The 11387-nt window shown below is 46.3% G+C and overlaps 1 protein-coding gene across 1 annotated transcript; it reads left to right on the top strand.

The window, feature by feature from the left end:
• The first annotated feature begins 389 nt into the window (after window positions 1–389).
• On the top strand, window positions 390–9530 carry rpe (ribulose-5-phosphate-3-epimerase). Its single transcript, XM_059034003.1, has 6 exons — window positions 390–644; window positions 3042–3121; window positions 3457–3596; window positions 6078–6212; window positions 8405–8491; window positions 8677–9530. Exons 1-6 carry the CDS (start codon window positions 523–525, stop codon window positions 8797–8799), a joined length of 687 nt encoding a protein of 228 aa, XP_058889986.1. The 5' UTR covers window positions 390–522; the 3' UTR covers window positions 8800–9530.
• Window positions 9531–11387: the final 1857 nt, after the last annotated feature.

The raw sequence follows: 11387 nt of genomic DNA, 5'->3' as shown, positions 1-11387 counted from the left end.
GGGATGTCAGGGGAGCCACCTTCACAATTTTTGGTCATTCAATTGTAGGGTGCCTGACAAACTAATAAATCCAACGTTTCACTTTCCTAAAATACAGCCCCATGCCTGTAAAGTTAGTAAAGTTACCTCTGAATCATGTTCTAGTGATTTTCATACTTTGTGTTAACTTCAACCGAGTTCAATAAGATAATTTAAAATGTAAAGAATACAACTTTGTGGGATCCAGTATTTAAATATAAATAACACAATATTGTAGAGGGGAAAAAAAAACGGTCCAGTACTGAATTTAGTAACAGTTGAAAATAGCAAGGTTGCATAACCCGATTAAGCAATAACCTACTGTTCCGTTTAGAAACGGATTCCGTGTAGGATGCCTTTGGGACTTGTAGTGCAGTCTGTTACTCCGCTCTGGTTCAAACGCTAATCACGGGAGCTCTCAACAACTACAACTCCCAGCACTCCTTGTACGAGGAAGAAGCTGCCGAGGGACCGATTTTCGGAGCCGAGAAAGCAAACATCAGAATGTCCTACACAGCTAAAATCGGACCTTCTATTTTGAACAGCGATCTGGCATGTCTGGGCTCAGAATGCATACGAATGCTGGACTGTGGCGCCGATTACCTCCACTTGGATGTGATGGACGGGTAAATATACATTTGCAAGATGTTTTGTGTGCATTTAATTCATAGCCATTTATAGTATTATTGTAGCATTGATTTACTGGCCTGCTTGTTTCTCTGGTAAGGATGTTGTTAGGAGCAGACATTCGGATATATGTATACACACTGTTGATAAAACGTCAACATCCGTAGGTCACAGTGCATAAGCATTATGGTAATGTGTTGTGTTAGTATGGAGAGTGCATTACAATAAATTTAAATACAAACACAGTGTTTATTACTTCCCTGTATTCTGCAACTGCACAGAGAACCCCGTTGTCTCGCATGGTCCCTGCTCGTGAACTCGTTTCAGCTTATTTATCACGTGCGTTTGTTATTGGTACATGTAAGAAAAATACAGACACGTATATCAATGTGTTTTTAAGAGAAGTACCAGAAAGACTAATTCATTTTTTGTTGCAGTTTATTTCTTAGTTACAGTGTAACTTTATTATAAATATTGTTAAACGTTTTTGCTCGGCTAACACTGTGGTCTGGCCTTCCTTCCGGCATGACCCTAGCCTTGGTTGAATAAAATAAATCATTTTTAACACTATATTGCTTGATATACATCTGGGGTATATGATGCAGTTATGTACTGTTAGGTACAGTACTTTATATTGTAAAGTAGGAAAATTGTGCATTGCCAATACTGTTGAGATTGTAGAGTTCTTCAGTATGACAGAGCTGTGTGTTCTCTTGTTTCGGGTGTCACTGTTGATTGTAGAGTTCTTGACAGAGCTGTGTATTCTCTTGTTTCGGGTGTCACTGTTGATTGTAGAGTTCTTCAGTATGACAGAGCTGTGTATTCTCTTGATTCAGGCGTCACTGTTGATTGTAGAGTTCTTGACAGAGCTGTGTATTCTCTTGTTTCGGGTGTCACTGTTGATTGTAGAGTTCTTGACAGAGCTGTGTATTCTCTTGTATCGGGCGTCACTGTTGATTGTAGAGTTCTTGACAGAGCTGTGTATTCTCTTGTATCGGGCGTCACTGTTGATTGTAGAGTTCTTCAGTATGACAGAGCTGTGTATTCTCTTGATTCGGGCGTCACTGTTGATTGTAGAGTTCTTCAGTATGACAGAGCTGTGTATTCTCTTGATTCGGGTGTCACTGTTGATTGTAGAGTTCTTGACAGAGCTGTGTATTCTCTTGTTTCGGGTGTCACTGTTGATTGTAGAGTTCTTGACAGAGCTGTGTATTCTCTTGATTCGGGTGTCACTGTTGATTGTAGAGTTCTTCAGTATGACAGAGCTGTGTATTCTCTTGATTCAGGCGTCACTGTTGATTGTAGAGTTCTTGACAGAGCTGTGTATTCTCTTGTTTCGGGTGTCACTGTTGATTGTAGAGTTCTTGACAGAGCTGTGTATTCTCTTGATTCGGGTGTCACTGTTGATTGCAGAGTTCTTCAGTATGACAGAGCTGTGTATTCTCTTGATTCAGGCGTCACTGTTGATTGTAGAGTTCTTGACAGAGCTGTGTATTCTCTTGTTTCGGGTGTCACTGTTGATTGTAGAGTTCTTGACAGAGCTGTGTATTCTCTTGATTCGGGTGTCACTGTTGATTGTAGAGTTCTTGACAGAGCTGTGTATTCTCTTGTTTCGGGTGTCACTGTTGATTGTAGAGTTCTTCAGTATGACAGAGCTGTGTATTCTCTTGTTTCGGGTGTCACTGTTGATTGTAGAGTTCTTGACAGAGCTGTGTATTCTCTTGTTTCGGGTGTCACTGTTGATTGTAGAGTTCTTGACAGAGCTGTGTATTCTCTTGTTTCGGGTGTCACTGTTGATTGTAGAGTTCTTGACAGAGCTGTGTATTCTCTTGTTTCGGGTGTCACTGTTGATTGTAGAGTTCTTCAGTATGACAGAGCTGTGTATTCTCTTGATTCGGGCGTCACTGTTGATTGTAGAGTTCTTGACAGAGCTGTGTATTCTCTTGATTCGGGTGTCACTGTTGATTGTAGAGTTCTTCAGTATGACAGAGCTGTGTATTCTCTTGTTTCGGGCGTCACTGTTGATTGTAGAGTTCTTGACAGAGCTGTGTATTCTCTTGTTTTGGGTGTCACTGTTGATTGTAGAGTTCTTGACAGAGCTGTGTATTCTCTTGTTTCGGGCGTCACTGTTGATTGTAGAGTTCTTCAGTATGACAGAGCTGTGTATTCTCTTGATTCGGGTGTCACTGTTGATTGTAGAGTTCTTGACAGAGCTGTGTATTCTCTTGTTTCGGGTGTCACTGTTGATTGTAGAGTTCTTGACAGAGCTGTGTATTCTCTTGATTCGGGTGTCACTGTTGATTGTAGAGTTCTTGACAGAGCTGTGTATTCTCTTGATTCAGGCGTCACTGTTGATTGTAGAGTTCTTAACAGAACTGCGTATTCTCTTGTTTCAGGCACTTTGTACCCAACATCACCTTTGGCCACCCTGTGGTGGAGTGTCTTCGGAAGCAGCTGGGACAGGGCCCTTTCTTTGGTGAGTTCGCCTCCTCGCCTGTAACTCCCTGGTTTTCAATTCCAATTGGTTCCCAATTCCAATTCTCATTCCCTTTATAATCAATTCCATCACATCATTGATCAAAATTGGCAGTATTCTGTTAAAACGAGCTTCTCAAAGTGGCAACAAATTACTTCAGTTGACCCCAACCCTGCCTGCAGTGCATTCTCACGTCCCGTCCTCTAATAAAGTATTTGCAGCCGTGTGGGTGTGCGTGCGTGCGTGCGTGTGTGTGTGTGTGTGTGTGTGTGTGTGTGTGTGTGTGTGTGTGTGTGTGTGTGTGTGTGACTTGCTCTCTGTCTCCTCTTGTGCAGATATGCATATGATGGTTTCCAGGCCAGAGCAGTGGGTGAAGCCAATGGCAGCAGCAGGAGCCAATCAGTACACCTTCCACCTGGAGGCCACTGTCAATGCCGGGGCTCTGATCAAAGACATCCGGGAGAATGGCATGAAGGTGGGAACCCTTTCTACCTGCTACCCTCTCCTCACTCCCCTCTACCCACTGCCTGCTACCCTCTCCTCGCTCCCCTCTACGCACTACCTGCTACCCTCTCCTCGCTCCCCTCTACGCACTACCTGCTACCCTCTCCTCGCTCCCCTCTACGCACTACCTGCTACCCTCTCCTCGCTCCCCTCTACGCACTACCTGCTACCCTCTCCTCGCTCCCCTCTACCCACTGCCTGCTACCCTCTCCTTGCTCCCCTCTACCCACTACCTGCTACCCTCTCCTCGCTCCCCACTACCCACTGCCTGCTACCCTCTCCTCGCTCCCCTCTACGCACTACCTGCTACCCTCTCCTCGCTCCCCTCTACCCACTACCTGCTACCCTCTCCTTGCTCCCCTCTACCCACTGCCTGCTACCCTCTCCTTGCTCCCCTCTACCCACTGCCTGCTACCCTCTCCTCGCTCCCCTCTACGCACTACCTGCTACCCTCTCCTCGCTCCCCTCTACGCACTACCTGCTACCCTCTCCTCGCTCCCCTCTACGCACTACCTGCTACCCTCTCCTTGCTCCCCTCTACGCACTACCTGCTACCCTCTCCTCGCTCCCCTCTACCCACTACCTGCTACCCTCTCCTCGCTCCCCTCTACCCACTGCCTGCTACCCTCTCCTCGCTCCCCTCTACGCACTGCCTGCTACCCTCTCCTCGCTCCCCTCTACGCACTGCCTGCTACCCTCTCCTCGCTCCCCTCTACCCACTACCTGCTACCCTCTCCTCGCTCCCCTCTACGCACTACCTGCTACCCTCTCCTTGCTCCCCTCTACCCACTGCCTGCTACCCTCTCCTTGCTCCCCTCTACCCACTACCTGCTACCCTCTCCTCGCTCTCCTCTACCCACTGCCTGCTACCCTCTCCTCGCTCCCCTCTACGCACTACCTGCTACCCTCTCCTCGCTCCCCTCTACCCACTACCTGCTACCCTCTCCTCGCTCCCCTCTACCCACTACCTGCTACCCTCTCCTCGCTCCCCTCTACGCACTACCTGCTACCCTCTCCTTGCTCCCCTCTACCCACTGCCTGCTACCCTCTCCTCGCTCCCCTCTACGCACTGCCTGCTACCCTCTCCTCGCTCCCCTCTACGCACTACCTGCTACCCTCTCCTCGCTCCCCTCTACCCACTACCTGCTACCCTCTCCTCGCTCCCCTCTACCCACTGCCTGCTACCCTCTCCTCGCTCCCCTCTACGCACTACCTGCTACCCTCTCCTTGCTCCCCTCTACCCACTGCCTGCTACCCTCTCCTCGCTCCCCTCTACCCACTACCTGCTACCCTCTCCTCGCTCCCCTCTACGCACTACCTGCTACCCTCTCCTCGCTCCCCTCTACCCACTACCTGCTACCCTCTCCTCGCTCCCCTCTACGCACTACCTGCTACCCTCTCCTCGCTCCCCTCTACGCACTACCTGCTACCCTCTCCTTGCTCCCCTCTACCCACTGCCTGCTACCCTCTCCTCGCTCCCCTCTACCCACTACCTGCTACCCTCTCCTCGCTCCCCTCTACCCACTGCCTGCTACCCTCTCCTCGCTCCCCTCTACGCACTACCTGCTACCCTCTCCTCGCTCCCCTCTACGCACTACCTGCTACCCTCTCCTCGCTCCCCTCTACCCACTACCTGCTACCCTCTCCTCGCTCCCCTCTACCCACTGCCTGCTACCCTCTCCTCGCTCCCCTCTACGCACTGCCTGCTACCCTCTCCTCGCTCCCCTCTACGCACTGCCTGCTACCCTCTCCTCGCTCCCCTCTACCCACTACCTGCTACCCTCTCCTCGCTCCCCTCTACGCACTACCTGCTACCCTCTCCTTGCTCCCCTCTACCCACTGCCTGCTACCCTCTCCTTGCTCCCCTCTACCCACTACCTGCTACCCTCTCCTCGCTCTCCTCTACCCACTGCCTGCTACCCTCTCCTCGCTCCCCTCTACGCACTACCTGCTACCCTCTCCTCGCTCCCCTCTACCCACTACCTGCTACCCTCTCCTCGCTCCCCTCTACCCACTACCTGCTACCCTCTCCTCGCTCCCCTCTACGCACTACCTGCTACCCTCTCCTTGCTCCCCTCTACCCACTGCCTGCTACCCTCTCCTTGCTCCCCTCTACCCACTACCTGCTACCCTCTCCTCGCTCCCCTCTACCCACTACCTGCTACCCTCTCCTCGCTCCCCTCTACCCACTACCTGCTACCCTCTCCTCGCTCCCCTCTACACACTGCCTTTTGAGTGGTGGATTCAGTCAGTCAATTCAGTGCTGCTCCATGACCTGTGTTCTGGCCTTGTGTCTGGCTAATCTAGAAGTTTGGTTCCTTGTTGGTAATAAACAGCACTTATCACCCTTGTTTTTGTTTTAACATTACGAGAAAATGAAAAACCTAAGAGTTGTGCTTCAAGTCCCACACAGTGAGTGTTGGTTGGCCTGTGGTTACTGTGTCCTCTGCAGGTTGGCTTGGCTATCAAACCTGGCACCACAGTGGAGGAGCTGGGTCCCTGGGCAGGACAGATCGACATGGCCCTGGTGATGACAGTGGAGCCTGGCTTCGGGGGGCAGAAGTTCATGGAAGACATGATGCCGAAGGTAAGTGTGTCCATGAAATATGTTCACACTTACCATAATGTATATGTGTGTGTGTCTTAAAGGAAAATGTGAGCCCTACACAGGCTTACCTGTAATGAGTGATCAACAGGCTATTGCTGTTAAAGGGTTAACATTTTACATTTCTAGTGTACTCATGAGATTTTGGTTTCCGAAGAGTTTGTTCACTTAAAGCATAGGTTTTATCTACAGCTAAAATTATTCTCTTGGTTTGATTTATTTATAGAAACTGTTTATTTAATAATTGTAAAGTTAAGTTCTCAGAATGTCTGGCATCACATCATTTTTCTGTTTGCTGCAGAGCAATCCAGTTTTTTTTTTTAGTTGGCTGCTGTAGTTTGGACCGCCCTTGCTGTTTTAAAAAGCACACTAAGAAGACCACACTTTTCAGACCATGCTAACAGGCGTTTTAAATCTCATTATCACTGTCTAGGACAGGAATGGCCAAAGTTGGCCCTTCCAGTTCTGGTCTTTGTTCTAACCCTGTTCTAAATTGTTTAATTGAAGCAATGAAACCTCCATCCAGACCCTGAGGTAGATGATCATATCATTGGACCTGTTAAACCTGGAGGGATTAGCCAGCCCTGGTCTAGGATGAAGCACTTTATTTAAACTCTCAAATGTGAAATTCAATTTCAGTGAAGGTGCGCATCCAGTCCGAACGCTGGGTGTGTAATGGCAGTGTGGTGACATTGTATTCAGTAAGTGTGACGTCTATATGGAGGTAGATGGGAAGTGGCTTCCTCCTGATTTATTGTACTCTGCTTTGTGTTGCTGTGGGATTGGGCTTCCTTCAAGATGTGGTGTGCAGGTGAATTAGAGCAACCCCCTTTCAGCCTACTTCAGTAAAGAGCATTTATTTTAGCAAAGCCTGACACGTCCTAGGAAAAAACGATGCAAAAGGTAAATTGCTGGCTTCTAATCAGATTTGTATGAGGAGCAGGTGCATGTTGAATTGAGATGAGTTTAGCCAGTGAGACGTCGGGAAAAGTGAATCACTAAGCACTGAGCTGCCAGGGAAACGCTGGCTGGAGTGGGTGTGCTTGACGGTAGAAAGTGCTGTAAAGTGTTTCCAGATCCGGAGGCAAGTTCTATTCTTCAGATGCTGTGTGATGAATGTGGAAAGAAAAGGGAAAATATCACCCCGCTTTCCCCTCAAGACACACATGGGAGTTCAGTTCCAAATCCCTGGGTTTTTGGCAGAGTTCTGGATCAAGTGTAGGAGTCAGTTCCATGTGGGAAAAAATAAGTGCAGCTTTAGGGAACGTTTTTGTTAATTGAATACATACTGTGCTACATTCACCTTCTTAAATCCCCTTACTCTCCTTATATCGACTTCTATTACCAACATTTTAACAGTGCCCCTGTCTCCTTGCTTTAGTTTCACATTATTCACATTGCTCAATTTGCATCTTCCCCTGCATCCTGTAAGCATGTCAATCAATCAAGTCCAGCCCGGCTCTCTGCAGCTCAGTATTCAAGCATCCAGACACTACTGTATGTAGAGATTCAGGAAGTGCTTAACTGATCATTATTTGTGTGAAAAACATGCATCAGGCTTATTGCTTTCAACTTTATGGATATTGAAATGTTTGCAGATGGCCCCAAAAAAGTTGCGATAAGGACCAGGCTGTTTCACCCTTTGCGGTCCATTTATTAAGTGCGGGTCAGGCGCGTCAGGTCCAATTTATTTTCACACGCGCAGTTAATTTTAGACGCGCTGTTTAAAAGTATTTTCTTTCCACAATCAAACGGGTTTAAAAGGCCCTGCATATCAACAAAGCACTCACTAGGCATCTCCAGCCCCGCCCCACCCTTTCGTTCGCTATAGCTTTCACATATGCTAAGAAATAAATAATAATAATAATAGTCGTACATACCGATCAATCATCTCCTGATCACTCGTTTTATCACCAAACGCCTCAATAATGCGTTCCAAGTCATTATTTTATTACTATAACATCTGAAAAAAGCTCTGCAAATGTCTGTGATATTCTCTGAGCGCTGATGCAGTCACAGCCAGCTTGTTTCCTTTCCATTATCAGATGCGTCTTTTTGATGATGTCGGACAGGGTCTGACATTGGACCGGATAGGAATAATTGCAATGTTGGACCAGGTCCGACATAGGATCGCAAAGGGTCAATTGCATTGACTCTTGTTTTGTGTTTTTCAGGTGAACTGGCTGAGAACACAGTTCCCTTCCCTGGATATAGAGGTAGATGGAGGAGTGGGGCCTGACACTATTCATAAATGTGCTGAGGTAAGTCCGGCCCCCTGTCCTGTGCTGAGCCAAGATGAACCCGTTCATCTAACAATGAGGCATAGACGGAGTGAAACCTGTTCACGTCACTGGAATCGCACACAGACCATGTATTTCTCAATGAAATGTTCTTGTGTGTAGTTGGAGGCGTGGTGGTGAAGTCTGTGTTGTGTTCCTTCCCTCAGGCCGGAGCGAACATGATTGTGTCGGGCAGCGCCGTCATGAAGAGTGACGACCCCAGGTCAGTCATCAACCTGCTGAGGAACGTCTGTGTGGAGGCCATTCAGAAGCGATCGCTGGACCGCTGAAGGGACACGCGGCTCCGGGGGGGCCTGTCCGCTTGCTGGGACTGTTACTGAACCTGTAGTCCTTTTCAGTGGGGTGAAGAGTTTCACCAACTGGCTGACCAAAATGACAAGGTTTATTAAGCCTACCCCCCCTATTGACAGCTATTTACCTCATCAGGTATCCACCCATTATGATGACATCACAAGTTTGCAGTTTTTTCAAATGGAGCGTGATCTTCCATGGGTTGAGCTCAGTTTTTTTTTCACGAACAGAAACGCATTAATGCTAAACTTTGGTTATTTTTATACAGGATACAGAGGTCTGTAATAAGCTCAGAAAAGGGACCGAGTCACTTCTGAACATGTTTTTTATTGGGTTTAACTGTCGGGATGTCAGATTGATTGAAGGGAGAGCGACATGCTAGCCTAATAAGATTCACTATTGTTACTGTGTCTTCAGGCACTTCCCACTTCCACAATGATACCAACCCCTTCACGCACAATTGCTACTGAATTTGTTTTCCATACTATCCCTACCTCAGTTTTGTCTGTGTATAGACTTTGCTTGTTAAAAGCTGTCAGTCCTTACAGAGCTGTGCCTGTGTGGAGCTGTTCTAAGGCAGCGATGCAGAAAGAGCACACTGTACAGTGTGCTCTTTGTACGCTGTGCAAAAAACAATGTAACAGTTTAACAACACACTCTGATCCAATCCTGTTTTTAAGTTCTCATAATAAAGCATATTCCCCAAGTATGGGTTCTTATTGCCAAAATCTAATTTAATATGCAGAGTGAATCAGCTTTGTATTTATTTGGGTGTGTGGGGTACATGCTGAGGAATCAATTAAAATCCCCCCATTGAGGTCATATTCCTCTTTTTTCTGAACTGTAAACTTTGAAGAAGGTGGTGCTAAACTCGGGCACCTTTTGTTATGTGTTGGTTCACAGACGTCATTACATTGTATTTTTGCAGTTGTAGTAAATCAGTGGCCACCAGGTGGTGCTGTCACACGCTGTCTCCTATTCGGCGATTTCTTAACCTGCATAATTTAATTTTCATAGAGATTGGATTGTATTTTTTAAATTCTTTTTAAATCAAACACATTTATGTTCTTAATCATTTTAAAATATAACATCAATTTATTTGTTAGACATGTATTCTTGTTCATTTACCTATTATAATATTTTTTAAATCAAATTTTAATGGTGAGCCCAGTTTTGAGCACAGAATTGCTTCTAATGTAGAATTGGAAACTCGCAGCACCTACCCTGGGATGCATAAAGAGAGTGCAGCACAGCAGGATTGTAAAAGCTTAACACATCACAGCATACAGTGACTGTGGATTACTCTAGCGGAGCATGCTGTTTGTTTCAGAACGCTAACCAATAACAAAAGCGCAGTCAACTGGATTATAAATGCTTTAGGTTACATTTGCTGGTCTGTGTACTGTACTTGAAAAACATCTTGAAGGAAGCTCAATCCCACAGCAGTAAAGCAGACTACAAAAAGCCAGTTCACATCTACCTTCTGCTGGCTACATTTACAGTAGCATTCTCATTTGAAATGTGCTATTGCTCAGTCCAACACAGCAAAAAAAAACAACACTTGCACTATAACAGGTCTCTGTGCTTGTAGGGAGAATGTTCTGTTAATAATACCACATTACCCTCAACACATACAGCGCTGGACCTTGGAAAGAGACTGAACTCGATTGATTGTGGTTTAAATTAGGAAGGGTGGTGGGGGTCAGATTGTTTTTCCATTGCAGTAGTAGTCGGTAATGGTAAGCCTCAGCTGAAAAGTGAGGAGAATGCATTATATTGTAACTAAACCGTTTCCCCAGCCCTGCTGTAATGGTGAGTTTAGAGGTCACAGTTCCATCAATCACAGGTCTCTGTTGACTCAGGATTAAAGAGCTAATAGCACAAGCTTGCCAAAAGCAGTGTGTCAGTGCTGTTTTGTTATGTTTTCAACGTCTGGTGGTTTTTGCAGCTAAATATGTCTATTTAATTTGCTTTGAATAAGTACCTTGCATCGTTTAAGCGCAAGTGTGCTGCTGTGTTAGGAGCACTGCAATACAGTACTTGTTCCAGATCCATTATTTTGTCATTGCTGGTAACTCTGATTTGATGCTGGTCTTTGGGACAATGCACTGGTATTAAGAAGAACATAAGAAAGTTTACAAACGAGAGGAGGTCATTCAGCCCATCTTGCTCGTTTGGTTGTTAGTAGCTTATTGATCCCAGAATCTCATCAAGCAGCTTCTTGAAGGATCCCAGGGTATCAGCTTCAACAACATTACTGGGGAGTTGGTTCCAGACCCTCACAATTCTCTGTAAAAAAGTGTCTCCTGTTTTCTGTTCTGAATGCTCCTTTATCTAATCTCCATTTGTGACCCCTGGTCCTTGTTTCTTTTTTCAGGTCAAAAAAGTCCCCTGGGTCGACATTGTCTATACCTTTTAGGATTTTGAATGTTTGAATCAGATCACCGCATAGTCGTCTTTGTTCAAAACTAAATAGATTCAATTATTTTAGCCTGTCTGCATACGACATTCCTGGAATACATTCCCAATGTTGTTTTGCAATCTTTTCTGGAAGGATGGTGGTGTG

Source organism: Acipenser ruthenus, chromosome 11, assembly GCF_902713425.1.
Source record: "Acipenser ruthenus chromosome 11, fAciRut3.2 maternal haplotype, whole genome shotgun sequence".
In the NCBI taxonomy this organism is placed as follows: domain Eukaryota; kingdom Metazoa; phylum Chordata; class Actinopteri; order Acipenseriformes; family Acipenseridae; genus Acipenser; species Acipenser ruthenus.
Note: the sequence above shows the minus strand (reverse complement) of the source record. Positions and strands in the feature narration are given on the sequence as shown.